The sequence below is a fragment of the Cebus imitator genome, unplaced genomic scaffold, assembly GCF_001604975.1.
Source record: "Cebus imitator isolate Cc_AM_T3 unplaced genomic scaffold, Cebus_imitator-1.0 Scaffold162, whole genome shotgun sequence".
NCBI lineage: Eukaryota > Metazoa > Chordata > Mammalia > Primates > Cebidae > Cebus > Cebus imitator.
This window is the reverse complement of record NW_016107477.1, coordinates 1573647-1596958: the sequence shown is the minus strand read 5'-3', so window position 1 is coordinate 1596958 and position 23312 is coordinate 1573647. Positions and strand designations below refer to the sequence as shown.

At 40.1% G+C, this 23312-nt stretch overlaps 1 protein-coding gene and 1 long non-coding RNA gene across 5 annotated transcripts in view; one reads left to right on the top strand and one right to left on the bottom strand.

The window, feature by feature from the left end:
- ARHGAP28 (Rho GTPase activating protein 28) overlaps positions 1-7962 on the bottom strand; it is a 181677-nt gene extending 173715 nt beyond the window's left edge. For 2 of the 3 annotated variants that reach the window (XM_017543914.2, XM_017543915.2), the window contains exon 1: positions 7702-7962. In XM_017543914.2, the coding sequence (XP_017399403.1) occupies positions 7702-7877 (176 nt within the window). In that variant the 5' untranslated portion in view covers positions 7878-7962. The remainder of the gene's footprint in view (positions 1-7701) is intronic. The other variant, XM_037744037.1, reaches the window with a different exon arrangement.
- Positions 7963-7978: 16 nt separating this feature from the next.
- On the top strand, positions 7979-23029 carry LOC108314815. 2 transcript variants are annotated; one of them, XR_001829673.2, is made up of 5 exons: positions 7979-8066; positions 8553-8798; positions 12366-12430; positions 17242-17439; positions 22879-23029. It is a non-coding gene; the product is annotated as an uncharacterized LOC108314815 (long non-coding RNA). The 2 variants fall into 2 exon arrangements; XR_001829672.2 differs by having other exon boundaries at positions 21164-23029.
- The last annotated feature ends 283 nt before the right edge of the window (positions 23030-23312 follow it).

Here is a 23312-nt window from a genome sequence, read left to right as displayed (position 1 = left end):
AACTCTCAAACCAAAATAAATGCTATCAAATTCTTTAACAAAAGAGTATACACTTTAGTCCTTTGAACAGCCTTTCCTTTACATAGTTGTAACAAGCTGATTATCTTGATTATCTAATCAAAAGTAAATTACAAAGCATGTTAAAAGTAACAATATTAGAAATAAAAGTACCGCTGGAGACTTTCAGAGCTGCCTGAAGAAATAATGAGTAATAATTTCAATTTATAGTAAATAAAACAATATACCAATAAAGACTATTTATTATTAAAGCAAGCAAACTTACACATCTCAGTAAGTACCTTTTCTTTAGTAAACATATTCAGTTATGCTGTCTTAATGACAACAGTCATTAAGAAAAGGTTAATTGCTAACACTATTTAAGGGTATGCCTGACTTTTTATTTTCATCCAAAGAGGCTTAAAAACAAAGCAAAGTGTATTGCTTAAATAGATGGAATTTATTTCCAAAATTTTCTCCTGAAAAACACACCATTTACCTTTTTTGCTTTGCTATATAATATTTTACTTTTATTCTTGGCTAGAGCTGATATCTAGAGACCATATGGTTGAGAAATAAGAATATGGCAATTACCTTAGAAATGAAATTGTTTAGTTTGAGGACAGAATGAGAAAAATTCTGATTACATGCAAATTAGAATGTTTACTTTAGTTAAAATACATTTGCAGATGTTCACATAACATCTCCGGAACGCTGTTAAGAGGAAAATGTTTCCTATCAGGTACAAAGATAATTCTAAAAGAATAAAAGATAGTCTCAGTAATACTCTCTAGGCAAAGTGGAATTTAAGAACAACTACACTCTCTTAACCCAGCATTTGATTTAGCAACTTTCTGATTTTTTTTCTTTTTCTTTTTTTTTCTTTTCTTTTCTTTTTCTTTTTTTTTGAGGAGTTTCCCTCTTGTTGCCAAGGCTGGAGTGCAATGGCTCCATCTCTGCTCACTGCAACCTCCGCCTCCGGGATTCAAGTGATTCTCCTGCCTCAGCCTCCTGAGTAGCTGGGATTATAGGCGTCTGCCACAACACCCAGCTAATTTTGTATTTTATTTTTAAGAAGAGATGGGTATTTCACCATGTTGGTCGGGCTGGTCTCGAACTCTCAACCTCAGGTGATCCGTCTGCCTCAGCCTCCCAGGATGCTGAGATTACAGGTGTGAGCCACTGCGCCTGGCCAATTTCTTTTTCTTTAAGCCTATAATAAACATTTGCTTCCAAAAAAGTCATGGAAATTTAAAAATTAGAAAATATATCTTAAGAGCTTTCATAAACTCAGACCAGGTAAAATTAAACCATTTTTTATACTTCGTGTCACACTGAAAAAAAGTAAAACCAGTAGATGAAATGACTGTTGATACATATTTATATTTGGTTGACCTTTTAAAAGGGAAAGAGGTAAAAACAAAATCACGAGAATACTAAATGTCTATTTCATACTACGTAAAATAAGTCAAATATAGGAGAAATGAGAGAACTAGAAAAGGCACCTTTAGAATACTGCAGTAGTGAATTTTACTGGCAAGATCCACAGTTAATGCCAAAAGGAAAGTTTAAGGAGAAACAGGATATATGCATAATCTCAAAGTATCTCTCCAAAGGTAGCTATTAATTATAAAGAGGAAAATAATAACTTCGTAGTACAGAAATGTGGCAGACACTACCTTATCTAGGTGATCAAACCTAACACCAACATTAGTAAGATGTCAACATCACATACCCGCTGTATGATACCCTCAGAGGGACCCAACACTACTTCCACAGATTTCTCACCAAAAATGTATAACCTTGATCAGGCATGAAGGCTCACATCTGTAATCCCAGCACTTTGGGAGGTCGAGGTGGCCAGATCACTTGAGCCCAGAAGTTCGAGACCAGCTTGGGCAACATGGCAAAACTCCACCTCTACAAAAAATACAAAAATTAGCCAGGCATGGTGGCATGTGCCTGTAGCCTCAGCAACTCAGGAGGCTGAGATGGGAGGATTGCTTAGGTCCAGGAGGTCGAGGTTACAGTGAGACATAATTAGACACTACACTCCAGCCTGGGTGACAGTGTAAGACCTTGACTCAAACAAACAAACAAAAACACCATAAATAACCTTAATCTAATCATTAGAAAACATCAGACCAACCCAATTTGAAGGACTTCCTATAAATCACCAACCAGTTCTCAAAAAGTGTCATGAAAGACAAGGACAGACTGTCAGATTGGAGGAGACTCGGGAGATACAACTAAATGCAGTGTGGACTCCTACATTCAATTCTACAGCAGGAAAATTCCAATTCTAGTGGAAAAACTGGTGAAATCAGAATACAGATTGTAGTTTAGTTTACAGTATTGTACCAGTATTACTTTTTTTAGTTTTCACAATAGTATTCTGGTTTTGCAAGATGTTAACATTTGGGGAATCTGCATAAAGGTTACACAGAAACTTTCTGGACTACTTTTGCAAGTTTCTTAAGCCCAAAATTACATCAAAATAAAAAGTTAAAAGTTATGACTTTTTAGTCATCACAGGAAGGTGATTCTATAATACCCTAAATTCACTGATTTTTTGTGCATACATTAGAGATTAATGATCACGGAGAAGTGAGCAACTTAAAAATGGATAGAGCAACTGGCCAAATGTTTAGCCACATGACACCATCAAAGGAAATGTACCAGATGTTTTCCAACAGCTCTGCATATGGAGGCACCTACGCTCAGCAGGGATCCCACTGTAAAAGGAAACCAGAGACACCAACTCTGCTTTCAACCATAACATAAAGAATGGCCTATAAATACATATTGTCTGGTAAGAGTCTTATTTCCATTACTATTTTTGAATCCTTTCAAGAAGGTATACCTAGTATCCCGCAGAATTTGGAGTCCCTGTGCATCTGTACATAAGCTCATAGAGACCTACATAAATGCTTACTATGAGTTAGCATCTGGAAATAAATATCTTCTTAATGAATTAATTTCAGTCCAGAAAGGTACCAATAAGTCCATCACTAAAAGTTCCTAAATGTAGTTTTTCCTCAATATAAAATACTTTCTTTCTAATCATCAATTCCATTTTAATCAAATTATTCTTATTATAAAGAATAGTTAAGAAACAATAGCCCCCTCACAAAAGTTTAAACATTGCTGTCGAATTAGGATGCTAGAATAACCTTGGTTAGCTTTTGTGTTTGTTTTTGAGGAAGAATTGGCTGTTTCCCTCCTCTATTTTTGTCCTCTCTTGGGAAGTTTATGGACTAACTAGATAAATATCAGAAATAATCATGACCATTTTATACTATACTTTCACTAAAAAAATTTTACTTCATTATTTGTATATACTTAGGATATCCTTGAAAAACAAAATATCTAGCTTTATCCTCAGTACCTCTCATTTTATCAGTGACATTATTTTGTATGTTTGTCAATAATCTCACTCTGGATTCTGAATAGACGCTTAGCCTCTGTAAATATCATGATTCTAAAGATAATTTCAACCATTTAACAGGCCTGATAATTTATGGTTATTTTATTCTTTTTTCCTTTACAATAGGATGTGGATATACAATTTTGTGAAATAAATAATTACATCTCTTCCTCCCAATAAATACGTATGACTCGTGAATCTGTTTGCTGCATGAATAAATTCTGTAGTGGTTTGAATTCCCCACGATCTCAAAATGCACTGTAGACACCAACTAGGCCTCCCTGCCACTGTTGAGCATATACAAGGGGTCAACACAGAAGGTAATAGGTGTTCCTCTTCAGGAATAAGCCTAAACTGTCCAGAAATGCAAACTGAGAATGTCTTTTTGTTGTAATATCAAATCAGTTGACCAAAACGGAAAATAAGTGAGACTGAAATATGTTTGCTAAAACTTCCTCTGAGGGAATTATGCTCTTGCTTTAAACTACTGAAAAGTTTGTGTGCCTACTGGAGACATGAGGATGTTGTGCCTTGATGATTTTCTAGCCTTTTAGCTCGAAAGAAACAAATTGAAATTCATGTTACAAGTGTGTCATGCTACAGAAAAGTCATAGCCAAAGAAGACTTTGTGGAGTCCTTGAAATTAATTCCTAAGAAACCTTTAAAAGATAAAAGTAGCCTGAGAAAAGAGAATTAATTATGAGAATTAACAACCAAGACTATCCATCCCCAATACTCTATTAGAGTCAAGGAATATAGTGATAGAAATTGTATGAAAAATAAGAAATAATTCTTAAAGAAACAGGGGGTGTGGAAAGGAATCCCAAAGGCTCTAAAGGAAATATGTCTAACAGTATTTTAAATGCCACAGCAGATTTCCCCATGCAAATTCCGAACAGGACAAGATGGACAAAGGATAATATGTATATTAAAGATCAACATACTAATTTATACATTCTGAATATTGATTTTAATAAGAGAACTTAAATCTGAGGATGACTTACTGTCAATATATCCCAGCCTAGAATCTTTTAGGTACACATAACTCTCTCTAAAAGGCAGTGCATCATATGACTTCAGGTGGTTTCATTTATTATGTTCCACACATAGTTTTAACTAATTTATAAAATGAGGTAAGAATGAGTGATCCCTTTAATTCTTCTGAATTGCAATATCAGAGCTATAACACTCAGATATCTGAGTTTTAAATGCCCCGCCACTTTTTTTCTTGAAAAACAAGGCTTTCTTGACCTTGTTTTGTTTGTCTACTTCTGATAGTGATCCAAGTACCAAAAATGTTTGACTCTCCCCTGTACATCAAAAGCGCCTGATTAAAAGTGGTAACAGTAGGAATACAGCCTAGGGATCTGGTGCTTCCTTTGTGTTAGTCAATATCCCAAGCAGTGGAAGTAAATTGCCCAAGGCTACATTGTAGTAATTGGTGTAGAATCAGGGTCTGCCAGTCTGACCTCAAACCTGAGAAACTGACAAGTACATTTCACCGGCTACTTAATTTGGGAAAGCAAAATAAATTTAGTAAAGTAAAATGAGCAAGCGCTAAAAGAAATTGCTTCCATGTTGAAGGGAAAGAGGGAGAGTGTGGCATAGTAGCATAGTGGCCCCCACGATGGAGCAGCCTTGGCTCGGTGGGATGGCAGGCAGCAGGGCAGGCCTGAGCTGCTGGGTCCTTCACAATTTTTTTTTTTAATGGTTAGCTAAACGTCCAGATTTACATCTGAAGCCTCTTGATGTATAATTACTGTCACTTATTTCATCTTTTTTCGCAGTCTTTATGGTTTGAAAGGTGAAGGGCCACATTCTCGGGGCAGGGACTGTGTCTCATTTAACTTTGTAACCCAAATGCCTAGCACGGTGCTGGCACATAGTAGGTACAAACAGGTTGAGGATGGCAGTTAAAAATCCCACCATTTAATCTTGGCTGTTTTGTAATCCTGGCAGGAATTCATTAATTTATTCAAAAAATATTTAGTGGGCTACTACGATGTACCAGTTACTGCTCAAGGGATACAATAGTGGAAAAAATGAACAAAATATGGAAAAATTATATTCCATTTTACTGGGAAAAGGCCAGAAGAAAAAAAAAACCCTTAAAAACATATAAACTCAGGTGTAGAGGAGGTCTGGAAAATAAAAAAGAATAGATTGCTTTGAATTGAACCAATGCCTCCAAGAGCTAAAAAACATGATAGTTAGATACAAAAGTCCATGCTTTCTAGTGCCATACTGGTCACTGCTCCACAAGTATGTTACAAATGTGTAAGCAATTTAAAGGAAAGGGTATTCTTGAAAGAGAGAGTGCTTTCTTGAGAAGTAGAACAATACGATCTTGCTTCTTGGCTTGAAAGGAAGTATTGATCATTAGTGAGTCAAAGGTTAATAACTTGGGCCTGATTATTTCTGTTATCAGACTCATGATTAATGGTGTCCTCTGGCTCTTTGTAAATACAGGAACCTCTTTTTGATTGCTTTTTACTGGGAACCAAGGAATTAGCTATTCTCTTGTGACTGGGTTGCAAGGGGCTGGGGGTCCTGCAACAGCGGGACAATGGTACCAAGGCTCCCATAGACAGAGTGCAGGGCAGTTACCAAAAATGCAAACTTGGAACAGGAATCTAATTGGCAACCGTAAGGTAAAATACTAGCTCTGACATGTAACGCTTGCTCTTATGTATTATCATTCCACAAGACCACATGCTGAGTTAATAGAACTTCTGCTTCTAGTTTGCTTTGGAAACGGATGTAGTTTCAAATTGCCCAAATGGCACAATCTGGCTGGCGCTCTGAGACAGCTGCTGGGAATTATAGACAGGACAGCTACACTAGAACCGTTTAAAAAATGAACAAACTTGGCCCATGCTTTTTATCAAAACACACACACACATACACACACACACACACACACACACACACACACACACACACACATATATATATATATAGTTAGTCATAATCTGAGTACTTACAGCCAATGATTATGTTCAGAAAGAAAATACCCCAAAGATAAATGCCAGTTTATATCTTCAAGGACCCTTTAAAATAATATGCACAACTCCTACAGCTGGAAACAATGTTGTTTTCTCACTGTCTTTACATGAAAATGAGATTTCATTCAACCTGTTATTTTTGAAAGGAACAACATTTTCTTTGTTAGCCAAGCCCAACATAGATCTCTTGCCAACGTAGTTTGTTCTTCTCATGGATACTAGCCAAAAAGATATTCCCTGAAATAAAGTCACAGTCTATTGAAAGCCTCACAAATCAATTAAATTAGGAAACAGAAGTAATCATTATCACACAACTAAAGTTAAAAGTATGAGAAAAAAAGAAATGATTAAAAATAAACATGATGAAAACACACCACTCAAAATGCCCACTTGTAAAGAAAAGCACTCATCGATGGATCAGTCATATTTACACAAATGAAACTTCCCCAAATACGTATCAAATATTTTAATAATATTTGATATTATAACACTTTTATAATACTTTTGTCTACCCATGAAAACATATTTGTTTTAGTTAATGAAAGTTTCCTTGGCCTTGATCTTGCATCAAATGGATGATCAGATAGAGTAATTTAACATAGATCCCTGAGTAAATCTGACATGTACAAGATGAGATGCTTATAGACTGCTTTTGACAAAAAGGAAATATATTTGCATTGACAGCATGGAGTTGACATTAGCAGTAATCAAATGACACCAATGCCTCTATACAATTGAAAGGTTTTAACATGTAGAAATAAGTGTCTTTAAAAGTCTACTGAGGTGTACTTTTTAGAGAATTTCTCAACCTACATTTTACCTCAGGCATGCAGTTACTGAACAGGCTCTGAAAAGGAGTATTCTGAGGATTTAGGGTTATGTATTTCAATGTTTTCTTTTAATGTGCTGCTTGTGTTTCATTTGGAATATTTTTAAATTTCCCTATATTTTATAGGTAACTTTGGCCGAATAAGGGCTAAAATATATATATATATACACACACATGTCTATCCTCAAGTCATATCAAGAATGCAATCCCGCTGCTAATCTCTGCTAGCCAACGACTTCAGCTCCAGCTGGTGGAGCCTTCGAGCGTTTTCCACCTCCAGTCAAAGACAATGCAAAGAACCCCAGGCTCACTCATCTAGTCCACCAAAACTTGAAACAATCAAGTGACGGCGGTCGTGCGCCCCGGCAGAAGGCGCAGTTGCACGGCGAACCCCCCCAAGCCCAGCGCGACTGCGCCGCCCTCGCGGGAGCGGCTTGGGGTACCTGCTGAGCGGGTGGCTGGCGGCGGCCCGGGGCGCGCAGCGCGACTCGGCGCTGGGGAGCTGGGCGCGGGCGTACGAGTGGTAGGCGGTCAGAACCACGCCGCCCGAGTCCTCCACCTCCATCGTCAGCCGCGCATGTCTCGGCGCCGGCCCCAGAACAAAGACCGGGACCAGCATGGACCGGCGCGCCGGGAGGCTGTCAGCAGCTAGGCGGCGGGGCCCGAGGTGCGCCCAGCCGCTCTCTCCCGCGGCTGTCAGGGCCCCGGGGCAAGCAGCCCCGCCCCACCCCGCCCCGCCCCAGGCCGGCGAATTTGCAGACGCAGGGAACCACGCCCACCGGCTGGAGTGGGGGCGGGCGTTGTGTGCGTGTGTAAGTGCGCGTGTGTGCCTGTGTGTGAGTTCCTGTGTGTGTGCGCGCGCGTGCGTGTGTGCCTGTATCTGGGTGTGCGTGTGGGTGCCTGTTTGTGTGCCTGTGTGCGCGCGCGTCTGTATACGTGTGTGCCTTTGTGCGTGCGTGTGTGCCTGTGTGTGAGTTCCTGTGTGTGCGCGCGCGTGCGTCTGTGTGTTGTGCCTGTATCAGGGTGTGCGTGTGGGTGCCTGTTTGTGTGCCTGTGTGTGTGCGTGTGTGCCTGTGTGTGTGCGCCTGTGCGTGTCCGTGTGACCGCCTGTGTGTGTGTGTGTGCCTGTGTATGTGCGCCTGTGTGTGCGTGTGCGCGCCGGTGTCGGGAGTGCGGTGGGGAGGCGTGATCCCTGCTTCTAGGAAGCTGGAAACCGGCCAGGCTCCTGCTAGCGGCCTAGTAAAGTTTGTTTTTCTTTGTTTCTTTTTTTCCCTTTTCTCACTCCCCCTCCCAGCCCCCTTCCAACAGGAGGCTTATCCTGTGGCTGGGAACATTTCCTGCCAGGCTGCAAGGAGTGAGACTGAGAAACCATCCCTCAGGCTGAGGAGAGAGGCCGAGTTTGAAATGTGTGCTCTGGGAAAGAAAAGGAGAAAATGTGGCACTCTCCCATTTAAAGCATCCACATCAAAAATTGAAGAACTGGACTACATTGCTGTTTACTTAGTCAAGTTACAGTAAACTTGATTTCCTTTCGGATCAGGTAATTCCCTCTTACAGCAAGGGAACACTTCCCTCCCACACCCTCAGTATGCCACTACCAGACTCTTACCTCACTCTCACATCCCTTTCCTCCTCTCAATCATGATCAAATTAACAGATACCGTCCACAACTTGTCTGAAAAGTAGACTTTATTATTATAGGCCAAATGGCTGTTATTTCCAGAAGTTATTTCTGATGGGGGAGGATGTAGGTACTGGTGCAAAGTAGATAAAAAGGGGCATGCTTAGAAATCTTGAGTCTGAAGTATGTCCTTACCTACATAGGACTAATAACACAAATGGAAAAACAACCTTCTTACAGCTGATTAAAAAGTAACCAGGAGTATGCCTAGGAAGAGGCCGACATGAATGTTTTACTCAACCGACAATGTGTTTTAGCTACTGTCTCTTCCACACATCTCTGGGAACTAGGTGGAGTGGAAAGACGAGTTAATTTAATCCCTTACTGGAGGGTGACTTGATCATGCTGCTTAACATCTCAGAATCTCTGTTTCTGCATCTGTGAAATGGGGAAAATAACATTCATCTAGTGGGATGAAAGGACCAAGTATTTGTTAGGTTCTCAAGGAGTGGGGGTACTCGTTGCTCTTTACATTCATTAAGAAGGGACATATTTATTTTCATTGCACTTTCAGAGGTTGGGAAAACATAAGTTTTTCATCCCAAATGCTTTTTAAAAAATGTTTTGTTGATTAAAGGGGTGAGATAATAATGACTAAATTTGCCAACATACTACGTGTTAGACGGTGTACATTAGCTCTTTAAACAACTCTATGAGGTAGGTAGTATAATCATCCCAATTTTATGGATAAAGAAACTTACCAAGCATGAGTGTAGGGAAAAGTAACATACAAAGAATGCTTTATTCTCCAAAATTTTCAGATAAAAAGAGGATCTGTTTACTTACAGTGCTTCATGCCAATGCATAAAACTAAGATAATACCTTCTTAAAATGTGAAATTTAAAAACCACTGTAGATATTGATATATATCCACACTTCTTCATCTAAAACCTTGGGAACAGATACATTTCAAAAATTATATCTATTTTTTATTTTTAAATGATAATTTGATGCATGTCCCATTTAATTAAAAAAACCCTCAGCCTAGTAAATTTGGGACAGTATTGTATATTTAAATGTATTATTTCTGCAACAAAGATAAATGAATATTGACTTTGAGTAGGATAAAGTCTATAGATAGCTTCACATTTGTTCAGGTCAGCTTTATCACCTAATAAGTTTGGGCACCAAACTTCGTAAAAACTTGCAATTTTTATCTTATAGAATTTTAGAATTACCATAAGGAATTATAGTAGCAAAACTTTTTCTGGGCGTGGAACATTCTTCTTTTATTTTTCTGAACTACAGACTCACAATATGAAATACCTGCAGGATCTTTGCTTGTAAACACTTTGACTATAACAGGGACTCTAGATGCCCCGCATTGCAGTAGTGCCCCATCCTGCCAGTTACAGAGCCCTCCTCCTCTTGTGAATTCACCTTGTGGACACCCTGGCTTCACTTGGGACTCCTCCCTCCACTCAATGATCAAATCTGTCATTTCTTCCTCAAAATGTCTGCCCACCATTCTGTGAATTCCTACTGCTAATGTCTTTGTCCTCTCGTCACCATCTCCTTACTCGGTGACCACAAACATTCCTTCACTAAGATTACTTTCCATCGGCTTCCTCTTAAGCCCCTCCCCCTTTCAAAATTCTAGTAGGATGATTTTCCTAAAATGCGGAACATCCTCTTCTCAAAAGCCCTCGATTGTAACCCCCTTACTACAAATTGAAGTCCAAACTCCTTAGTATGGCCTCTCCTTAATCTATGTTGATCACCTAATACTTCATCACTCCCAAGGCCCTGTGGCCCACTTACACCAGCCTCTCCTGTGATCTTACTTTGTCTTTGCCCCTACCTATTATTTCTTGTCTGGAAATGCTGAAAAACCCTCTATATACCACTATAAATCCTCTCAGGTGTTCCTAATTCAAAGTAATCCCTCCTTCTGCCATTCTGTGGAAATTGTTCTTACTTTCATTATAATAAATAATTTCATTTAATAATTTCTGCCATGTAATTAAAGCACAATCAGCCAAACACTGTGCTGTGTGCATTTTCCCTGGCTGTACCCATGTCAGATATTGCTAACAGAACTTAATACTTTTTTCCACTGAGCCCAGATATGGCCAGGAAACCAACCTCAAAATAGAAACCCAAACAAGCAAGACAGCTTTGAGATGAAACTACTTGCTAACCCGAGATTGTATTACTATTTTCCAACAAATTAGTGTCTTTTACTAAATTGTAAGCTAGTGGAAGGGCTAGTGTCATGTTTTTGTGTTTATAGCCCAGAGCCTGTAGTATTTTGCAGAGCAGGCATTCAATAAGGATTATTTTTTGAAAGAATGAACGTATGAATCAATGAGTGAATCAATGAATGAGATAATACTATTTAGTGTGGTAGTTTCAACCTTGGAGAGTAGCCTAGTGTAGGGGTCAAAGGGAAACCTCTTTGCCCTCTGAAGTTTCACTGAAAAATTAACTCATGAAAGGCAGATTAATTGGAGAAAAGGCATAAAATGTATTTAGTGTGTAAACTCAGGAGCCTTCAAAATGAAGACCCAAAAGTATAGGGGAAATTGTTGAAACTATGCTTAGTTTGAACACAGTATGGATAGCCATGCAGAAATATGATTGGACAAAAAGAATATTATCTAATGCCAAAGACTAAGTGGAGAAACCCAGCAAAGCCTGTCTGTCTTGATTCTTGGCCTCTCTGAGCATGCATTTTTTCCTTTAGGGTATGGGGCAGGACTCTCTCTGGAATGGGGGGGTTCTTATAATCTACAGTCAAACCAAGTATGTCAGATAACTTCTTTATGGCCAATTTTTACACAGAACATTGGAGGAAAATGTGGGGTAATGTTTTCACGGTTTATGGCTGTCTTTGGGGAAAAGATGTTCTGGTTTCTATGACCCACCTTCAAAAGAGAGATTCTAGTTTCTATGGCTAGAAGATGAGACTGAGAGACTGGGAGCTAAAAACGTCAGAAAAAAACCTTTCGCTTCCAAGACTACTCCTAAGACCCTCATTTTGGGCTATTGTTTTCTGAGCTCCAATATCAAAGCATTATTATAAATGACTCATAAGTCACTATGGCACTAAAACTGCAAACCAAAAAAAAGTTGACATGTATATATTAATATTTTTCCAATGAATCTTTATGCTGTTGACTTAATAAAATGCAACTCTTTTAAGCATTCTTGAGTTTTGGCTTTTAGAAAGATGGTAGAGTTCACATATTGGACGTTATAGAATATGCTGTGCAAGCTATTTCCATTAGCTCTCCAGATTTACTGGCCAACATCACTACCGTGCTTATACCCTGGGTGGCTCACCGTGTGGTCTACATCTGTGAACTCCCTTGCCTCTGGCTTCAGTGAGGGTTCGCTAAAGAGAGGCACCAGCAGAAGATCTAGAGGGAGGGGGAAGTAAGGTTAGGCTCTGACTTCCCAGGTTTCTTTCCTATTTTGCTGCAGGTGAGATCCTTCTACCTGCTACTCCTGACTGCAACCCTCTGCTATGCTGCTTTCTCCAAATTAAGGTAACTCCTGCCTCTACCTGGCCCTCCTGATCTAGGGGTGGTAACAGCTCCTGGTGCATGTAGTACTCCTTCTGCTGTCCTCCAGCATCCCTTATGGAGGATTCCTTTGCTCCAGCCATGCCTTTATGAACAGTTGCTTTAATAAACTCTCTTTATTCACCTGGGCTGAATGCCCCATCTCTTTCTGCCAAGACCCTGATTGATAGACACCCTGCTGCCCCAGGATGTAGGGCAGTGTCCCTCACACTATGAGGGTCAAATGCAAACTATAAATAGCCTCATGTCAGTTCAGATGTTTTGTCACAGAAAAAGTTCAGGTCAGAACAGGATTTGTAGTCAAATGAGTTATAAAGAAAAAAAGGAATCAAATTTGAGAGTTTCTGAATTTCAACATTCAGACTTAATAGAGTCTGTTAACATTCTTAGCATTCCAAACAATGCTGGGATCCACTGTGTTAGGAGATGACAACACAGGGCTGTGACAGCTGGCCGGGCATTGGAGTCAGTGGTGGCCCTGGGGAAGTTAAGCTTCCCAACACTGGAGAGTGGACATGCAGGGCACAGAAATAGCATTTTCAGTTTATTTGGAGTAAGGGCAAAGATAGAGGGAAACTTATGGTTTCCTGTGCTGCCCACCTTTGGATGCCATACAGTGCCCAGCACTGGACTGAGAATTGAGAGACTTGGATGACAGTGCCAACTCTGTCACCAACATGACTCCCCAAGAAAGTAGCTGAACTGTAGACCTGTTTTTTCACACGCATAAGAAATAAAACAGCCTACATGTACTGAATACTGATCATGTGCCTAGTTCTGTTTAAGACATCAGAACATCAACTCATGAGAGGCTCGCAGCAGCCTTTGATGTGAGATAAGTATCACTGCGGGCAGCTCCATGTTATAGCTGAAGAAACTGGCTGCAGTAACTTCCCAAGGTTACCCCGGCTAGGATGTGACAAAGCTGGGCTTCAAACCAGGGAATCTAGCTCCTGAATTTGGGCCCTTAAGTATTATATTTGTCTTTTGTGAAAGGTTTGGTGAGATTCAAAATATATTCCCCGTTGTAAAGTGTAATGAAATGGGCAGGATTTGATTTATGTTTCTTTATGGTAGCTTTTCATAAACCTATTTGGCATATTGGAGGGTAACCATCACTAGCATGTAATGATGATGACGGCAATAACAGGGAAGGGAGTCACGTGAATTTTCAAGGCGCAATATTAAGGTAGTTCAAAATTACTAAGGCAGTTCCAAATTATTTTCTCTTTATATATGTGTGTATAATTATTGTCATTTACTACTCTTAGAATGTGTTGAAGGATAATTCCGTTTTTCATTCTGCCTTGTAAATGTGTCAGTGGATACACATAAATAAGGCATTAGAGAGAAGCGAAAGATGTAACCACAGTGCACAAAGACTGCACTTTCTAAATGAACGTGAAGCAGAGTGGTAGCCAAGAGAGTAAGGCAGAGTTGAGTTTGAGCTTGATTATGATTTACCACTTACTGTCTGTGTCACCTTGATTTCTCTCTGTTTCCACTTCCTAATTTGAAAAATAGAGACCAATAATATCTTCTCAAAGAGTTGATGGGAAGTTAAAACGAAATCACATCTTCAAGACACCTATCCCAGTGCTAAGGATACCCTAGATGCTCAGTAGATGTTGGTTCCCTTCTCTCTCTTTCACTCTTCCCTGTCACCTATCCTCTGTCTCAGCCCTTCTGGAAGTATGATTTGAGTTCAACCCTCAAGAGTAAAGAATTTGGACCCAGGAATTCAAAAGGTGTTTCACAACCTTTGCTGAGAGATGAGTCAGACTCAATTTACATGATGAAACCTACCTGGGGAGGCCTCGCAGACACTGGCCCCCAAGTGCCACCAGCTGCATGGGTTATGAAGTCTGGAGATATTCCAACATATTCAACCCCATCAGGAAAGGCAAGAAAACAAAACATTTATGCAAAACTTTAATATGGACAAAAGAAAAGTGCCTCTTGTGGCCTTGGCTGCGTATCTGGCAAAATTGCTGCTAGGATAATCATTTCATACCAGAACAGGAAAACAGCTGCAGCCTCATGAGTCTGTGCAGCCTCTGACTGACATTCCCTTAGCAAAGGGGGTTGAGGGAACATAGTCACTGGCCCTATCTTGCAGGAAATGAAGGCACAATTCTTACCCACCAAAGAGAACACGGTAATTCTGCTTTTAGAATTCCACCTGCCAGGGTGAGGTGACTCATGTCTGTAATCCCAGCACTTTGGGAGGCAGTGGCAGGAGGATCGCTCGAACCCAGGAGTTCAAGACCAGCCTGGGCAACATATGGAGACCCCCATCTCTACAAAAAAATTTAAAAATTAGCTGGGCGTGGTGGTGTGTACCCTTAGTCCTAGCCACACAGGGGGCTGAAGTGGGGAGATAGCTTGAGGCCAGGAGGTTGAGGCTGTAATGAGCCATGATCGCATGCTGCACTCTAGCTCTCCCTCTTTGAGAGAGAGCAAGATCCTGTCTCAAAGAAAAAACAAACAAACAAAACAAAACAAAACAAAACAAAACTCCATCTTACATACATTATCAGTGCCCTCAAATGGAAAGACTGGTTTGAATTAGAGGGAATGAATATAAAGCTGCATTTATTTGATATAAAGAGAAAATACTTTAATGAGACAAGCATTTTAGAAGGTAGTGTGTAAATCTTTCATCATCAGGTCAGCTGGTAAATCTTGATCTGCTACCCTGAAATATTTTTCAATGTATTGACACTACTTGAGTTAAACAAATTTATTTTCTGGGTGTTCTGATGATGACACAGAATTTCTAGACTACTTTGATTTTCCTCTTGCTTTCTTAGCATCTATTTTTAAAGAGAAATTAGGGCTTATTTTTCTTCATTAACTGTTTTGGGATCTTTGATCAATTTGGTAATTGGGTTAAGTAGATTATGTCACCACAAGAGCCAGCCAGCCAGGTCAAGACTTGTGTTATGTATGTGGTAGACATAACTGAGTTACTTAAGTGACTTCTCCAAATAAATTGAATCATTATTGATTGGAAATGAATCACTACTAATAGACCCAAGCAGGGTAGAGGAAAGGAACAGATCAGCCATGGCTTAAAGTTTTAATCTAAAAAACAAAACTGACATTATGGAATATTTCCTGCAATGCCACGTTTTGCAATTATATAAGGGCTTCATTCATTCACTCTTCCACTTATCCATCCATCCATCCACCCACACACCTACCCCAATAATTTACAATTGTTACTCATACCCACAATGCTAAGTACCAGGAATATGAAGATGAATAGAAATATGAAAGCACAGACTAACTGGGTCTCTGCAAGCAGAGAAGGGGTTGGTGTAGAAGGTCACCAAAGAACACACTTCCCTAGGAGGTTATGTTAGAGATGCTCTTAAAAGATGAATGACGGTTGGCTAGCTCATAAGTAGGTGTGGGTGGTTGAGGCTATGTGAGGAAGGGCATTCCAGAGGCAGGTAACAGACTGAAAAAAGGCACAGAGAAGGAAAGGAAATGAAGCAGGTACAGGGAAGCCTTTTTAGTGTAGCTTTGCTGAAGAGTAAAGTGTAAGGGAGAAAACTCTGGAGACAAAGCTGGAGACAGGCAGAGGCCAGGCCTTGGTACATCTGAATGAGTTGAAGAAGTTTAAACTTTGTTGAGACTTCAGATGGGGAATCCACTGAAGGTGTCAAACAAGGTAGCACTAGAATCGACTTACGCTTTTAGGTATCCTTCTGGCTTTGCACCACCTGATCTTCACTCAGCATTCCTGACCTACATCTCCTAGGCTTCCTAACCTTTTTGGGAGAAGCGCATACACTAGAATCTGAGACAGAAGAAAACTGACTATAAATGGCCACATGCTAAGTCCCAAATTGAACCCTAAGTCAAAGTCCAAGATGGGATAAATGGAATTTGAATAGTTGTTGAAAATAAATGTAGCTTCAAGAATCACACAGGTCTCTCAGAGGGGAAGCTGGGGAAAGGACCCCGGCAATCCCCTCTCTCTGTCACTAGCTCATTATCTCGTAGCAGCTGCCTGTTTTGTTCTGGGTCACCCGGGGAGGGACAGACCACTTGACCTGGCAAGTGATGGGGTGAACACAGTAGGAGACAGTGAAGGAAGAAGAGGACAGTGAGAGGCTTGTGGACATGCAGTATGCAGGTCTACCAACACAGAGGGAAGGTTTATTATGATAATTATTGGGTTGTAAACCAAAGAAACATTTCTGATTAACCAAAACAAAGAAGAATGTTTTAGAAAGATCTGAGGAATAGCACAGGATTAAAGATTAAAGCTGAAAGACAACTCTTGGAGCAGGAATGAGAACAGTCTTGCCAGGGTGCTTCCTAAAAAATTAACAAATTTTAACTTTTTCTTCTATACTTGCTTCCCTCTTCTCAGGAAACAGGGTTTCAGAATTGCATCAGATTGGCTATGGTTAGGCCTCCACTTGGCAGTCACTGAATCTTAAGAGATGTGGTCTTCAGGGACTGCCTTGCCTACTGTAATGATAAGATGGGCCCCAGGATCACATACTATGAGGAAGAAAGTCCCTAAGTTGATACCTTGGAGATTTCAGATAGTAGGAATGGATGATAGCAAATTAACAGTATTTATTAGAGCAGGATTTGGTGAAGCCTCAGGGAGGCAGGGCTCACCTGGAAGCACTGAAAAAAGGCATAATCAGGACATAGATGGTAAAGATTTCCAAGATCTGGAAAGGGAAGCTGTACTTAGAGGATGCAATGAAGTGATGCACAGGGAGATAATACATGTGCCTATTTTGCAGTTTTGCCTCCACATGGCCCTGAATAAGGAGGGGTAACTGCCTGACAAAGTTGTTAAATCAAACAGACCTGGGATTTCATGATGAAAATAGGAAGGTTCAAATCCACATCAGCTAACTCCGGCCTCAAATATGGCTCAGACAGCATCATTCAATAAGACTTATATGACCTGAACTGAGTCACCTGGATCTGAAGATGTCGTAAGTATAATTTTAAAGTAAGCTTATACAAGGGGTGGTTAAAATGGTGAAGGGCAGGGTTTGGAGCAGGACAGATATAGGAGTTGTGCCGTGTGACTGTGAGTGATTACTTAATCTCTCTGGGACCTGATTTTTCTCATCTGTAAAATGAGATGGTAATACCTACCACACAGAGTTGTTGGCCATGATTTGAAAAGGCTAAGTTGTAAAACTGCTGTGTATATAATGCTAAACAAGCATGGGTTCTTTTTATTATGCTATGCATTCAAGAAATTATTATTTTATCTCCTACTTTGTTAGCAATACCTATTGGAAAAGATTCCAGGAGAATTCAAGAAATTCTAGCCACCATTAGTCAGCCAGTAAATATTTTTTAGTACACTCCAAAGACTAAATATTCTACCGAAAAGGTCATGACTGTGTTAACTTAAGTCATTATTTTGAAACTGAGCAGAATCAGGTAGATATCAGAAAAGGATGTTTATTTGTCAGTTGAAACATTATTCAGTGATGTACCTAGTTATTACTGATTATAATTTAGCTCAAAAAAGTCCTGGAAAGCCTGAATATCTCGATGTCACTAGGACATTGGCATGGCCCTGAAGAGGACGTCTCCTCTCACCGCACTGGCATTCCAGATGAGGCATTTCTGGCTGGGATCTGAGCAGGCTACAGGCACACTCAGTATAGCATCTGGTACATAGTAGGCTTACATAACCACTTCATGAATGAAGGAGCCCTCTCTGACTTCATCCTCGATTTCTACCTCTGTAAATGTAAAATGCAGCTACAGTACTGTAGGTACTAGAAAATGAAACTACAGGACTGATACTAGAAAATGGAAGTACAGGACTGATACCTTACTATGGCTTTCTCAAAATGTATGAGAACTCGAAAATCACAGGAGAGCCTGCCAGTGGGCCTCAACACTAGATAATGTGATGATGTGTAAATTGTGCCCCCTGGAGTTGTGCAATGCAGCCAGTTGGAATGACTTTGAAGACAGGAGTGTAAGACGAAATTAGACAGTTGCTGTAGTAATAAAACTTCTGTTGAAGGGAGAGGACAAGTCTGATCACTGCTCTGGCACCTGCTAGCCGAGAGATCATATGCTACTTTTGTCTGTTTGTAATCCCTTCCTTTGGGGAATCCACACTAAAGCAATTTAACCTCTGAGTGAATAGGAATAATATAATATTGAGAAATACAAAAAGGAAAGCACGTGAGTAAACTTGGTAATGTTATTTCACTGTATTTGTATCCCGAGAACCCATAATAGTGTCTGTTATATGTACTCTCAAGAAATGTATCATGTATAAACTTATGTTTAATATGTATCAATCAATCAATCAATCAGTAATCAATGAGTAAAGAGCTGCATATAGTATCCTTCCCACCCCGAATACTGTAGTTTTATAGTGAGGGAAGTAATTAGGGTGTGTTTTCCATTCAATGGCAGCAACCAAATGACTCTTCTCAGGAATGCCCCAGCACTGAGCACATTCCTCTTTGCCAGGGGACCTGGAGGTGAAAACCAGAAAAGGAGGGGGAATTAACTTGTTTGTCCCATGTCTGTAGAGGATAATAGAGTCAAAAGAATGGGGCAGGTGCAGAAATAAAAAATCATGAAAGAAGTAGACTCTAAATGTCTGACATTCCCTAGGTAAATTGCTACCAATCAAATTAATTTTTGACTTATATTTCATTTGGATCAGATTTGTGATCTGTAGATAACAGGTATTCATATAATTTAGGAAATGTACCCTTTCTACCATTGGCTATTGAAATAAATTCAGAACAAAGAGATTTTATATTATTTGAAGTGCCGTGGTAAAGGGTATAATAATTCTTTCTCAAGTATCTCATCATCTTAAGCCTCTTTTCAGTCACTTTGAGAGAATTTTTTAGAAACAGCCAAGCCTCAAGTGACCATTTAATCCTACATATGATTGTGAAAGAGAGAGACACAATCAAGTCATCAGATCCAAACAATGATTCATTATTTCTTTGTGTGAAGAAACAAAGTGTTACTTGTTTTTAGGGAACAAACTATCATGATTCTTAGTATCTAACTTTCATTCCAAATCCTCAGAGCTGTTTGTGAACATAAACTCATTTATTCCCACCTACCAAGCACCACTCAGAAGGAATTCTGATGGGATGAAGTTGTGTAATAATTACAAATATTGCAATCACAACGATTTACTGAGAATCCACTGTGATAAGTATTATATCATTTATTCCTTACATTGGAGGCTCAGAGATGTTAAGTTACGTGTTCAGGTTCACAGTATTAGACTAGAGGATTAAGAGGCAGCCTAGAGTAGTTAAGTCCCTAGATTCTGCTGCCAGACTACCTAGGCTGAATCCCACCTATAGCTCTTTCTAGGACTGTGACTTTGGGCAATCTAACATCTCTGGGCTTCCATTTCCCCTGTGCAAAGTGGAGAGGATGGTAAGAAGATAGTAATAATGGGACCTACTTCATAAGGCTGTGTGAGGACTGGGTGAGTCAAATGCTTAGAACAATACAGTGGCATCTAAAAATGCCACATAAGTGCTAGCTATTGGTGTTACTCTTGTGGTTACAAGTAATGAGAATGCAACTCACACTAGCTTAGCAGCAAAAGAAGAGGTGGCAGCAGTATTTGCTTCAGACCTGCTTTACAACAGAGATTCCAATAATGTTCTTAGGAACCTCCTCAGTATCTCAGCCTTATTTCCCCTTAGCTTCCAGATATATCAGATAGGCTGTGTGGTCACAAGGTGGCCACCTGCAGCCCCAGGGATGCATTGTATTTACAGAGAAAGAAAAAGTTATTGTTATGAAGATATGGCAGACGTCCCAAGGAAGTGGCCCAGCTTTGGTCTCTTACCCATTCCTAAACCTAGGCTATAAGCCAGGCCAGGTCTGGGTCATGTGATAAACTCTGAGACAGAAGGGTTGAGTTTGCCCAATCCAAACCACATGGCCTGAGGACAGTGCCTGTATAAAGGCTCTCAGGGTGATGCCCCAAAAGGAGAGATCAGATAAAGACCAAACATATATGTGGTCTCCTGGCTAGCAGGTAACAGAGCACAAATCGGAATTGTCCTTTCCCTAACAGAGGTTGTATTACTACAGCCACAGGCCAATTTAGCCTTAACACTCGTGACTTCAAAGTCATTCTCACCAGGCTGCGCTGTACAAATCCATGGGCACAATTTACACAGCATCACATTCTCTAGTTTTGAAGCCCACTGGCACTGTTCTCCTAAGACTTTTGAGTCCTCACAGTTTTTGAGAAAGCCATAGTAAGGTATCAGTCCTATAGTTTCATTTTCTAGTAACTACAGGACTGTAGTTACATTTTACATTTACAGGTATAGAAATTGATAGAGCTGTCACAGGTGGAATGGAGAAATGACCAAACCTTTGATGTTCAGATTTTGACCCCTGAGATTAGCTCTTGAAGAACATTCCAGAAACATTAGTCAAGAAAATCAGGCTTTCAATGACCAGAGCTCAGCACTTGAGATTTTCTAAATTCTAAAAACTTCCCATTAAGCCGGGCGCTATGGCAGGCACTTGTAGTCACAGCTACTCATGAGGCTGAGGTGGGAGGATCTTTTGAGCCCAGTAGTTTGAGGCCAACCTGGGCAGCATATGCAGACCCCATCTCAAAAAAAAAAAAAAGCAAAAAGAAAACAAAGTGAAACAAAAAATCTTCCCGTTAACATCTAGAACCAAAGTTCAGAAGACTGAATGTGGAAGCTTTTTATCCACCAAGGGAAAGGCTTCAGACAGTGATGTCAATATCTCACCATTGCACTCTAGCCTGGGTGACAGAATGAGAGTCCATCTCAAAAAAAACAAAAACAAAAACAAAAATCAAACAAACAAAAACCAAAACAGACAGTGATGTAAAGAGAAGGACAGCGTTGCCTCCACACAGAGGAAATCTGGGAGAGATGGCAAAGAGAAGAGTAAAGGATACTTTGGGCGTCTGTCTTAGAGGAAGAGGAACTGTCATATCTGCTCCTTCCTGGGTTATAGGGTAATATGAGCAATAGATTTGAGGGCCTGAGGCTAGAGAAGCTTCTGTGTCATCCCCACCTGAAACTCTGGAATGAGGCAACCCTGCAGAGACCTTAAGATGGCCTACACCTCCTGGAATCCTTTATAAACATACAGACGGGATCCAGAATTTCCCACAATTGCCAGCAAGAACTGACTGACAAACTCTTTGAGGAATCACTATTGTCCAAGATGAAATGACCTTGTAGCCAAGGGTCTCAGGGTTTCATTGCCCAAGCCAGGAGTCAAAGAGTAGTTCTAGCCAGGCCAACGGGAGATCCCTAGTGGAGACTAATGAGCAGTGGGAAATGTTGGAGTTCCTAAGGAGCATTGCTTATGCTAATAGAGGGAACAGGAGGTCCACCAGCAGTGGGGGCAGTGTGAACAGAGCCCCCTACCCCACCAAAAGCTAAAGCAGATATGCAAAGTTTGGAGGACAGCATCGTCTTCACAATGTCACATAATGTGCCCTGTGCTCAGGTACCATCTCACGAGATAGAGTAGAAGACAAGAACCCATCACAGGGGAGAACAACTATGATAGGAACTTGGAACTTTGATGAGCTTAAATGCAAACTGAATGACTTTCTGAGAAAGCCTGCTTTAAATCGGAAGAGACTGAGCATCCCTGAAGTGATAGTCATAGAGCTAAGCTGAGTTCAAGGATATATGAATAAAGCTATATTTCTTATACATCTGATTTGTGACTCTATTAGAAAGGTAAAACCTGTTGGGTGAAGATGAATAAGATACATAAAATAAGAGACATTTTTAAAAAGGATAAGATGTAGGTAGCAGTGTGTTGCAAGGGGGGCCATGGAAGCCAGAAGTTTTCTATATTACTATTTTGCATATGATTGGTATTGACATTTTAATGAATAAATACATTTCCTGCTTGTAAATTGGGCTTATGGGGCTGAAATGAAAATAGATGAAGCCTAGGGCCAGAGGTGCTAGTGTCCTACTTCAGAAATGTGATGCCAATTGAGAAAAACAGAATAGAGTTGGATGAAATCCCAATAAACGGCAATCTAGTTAAGTGGAGAATGAGGCTTTATGAAAAGAAATATTAAGATGATAAATCAATTGAGAAACGCAAATTTTTAACAGGCTACAGATTGAGCTCTATCAGTTAAAATATATATTTAAAAAGTCGTCAGCCATTATTCAATCTCACTTGAAAAAAGTTAAAAAGTGAGTTGGATGACTCAGAGGTTTGATTCATTGTGCCAATTTTTTTTTTTGACCCAATAAACCCCACATGATTTCAGAAGTGGCACAATCCAGGTATCTGCATGTATTGTACATGCTAGGAGGTGGGCAGGGTTTTTGTTTACTGGTGTTACCCAAGAAATGTCCCAGCAATAGGGCATCTGTTTTCAGAACAGACATAAGTCAAGATGAGGTTTTCCTTCAAAACATTTTAAAACAAGATACTGAGAGAACCCGGATGCAATGGTAGAAGAATACTCATTCCCCAGTGAAACCACAGTATTGGGAAACTGTCCATGTGGAGCTTTCATAGAAAAGACTCAAAGAGCTACAAACTGGCACAAACTTGGACAGAACAAGGCTCAGGACTCAGAGTAGGCTTTGGGTGAATGTTTAAGAAATGGATTAATTTTGTACCAGAGACTTTGAACCAAGAAGCAGACATCTCAGGACAGAGCAGATTCTGAGTTATGGCAGCAATGTGGGACATGGCAGCAGAAAAAGTGGCTGGAGGCAGCAATAAATCACAATGGATAAAGCATTGTCATCAGTTCCTCAGTGAAGAAGAAACAGACACCTGCATAATACATTCTCTGCCTCCTTTA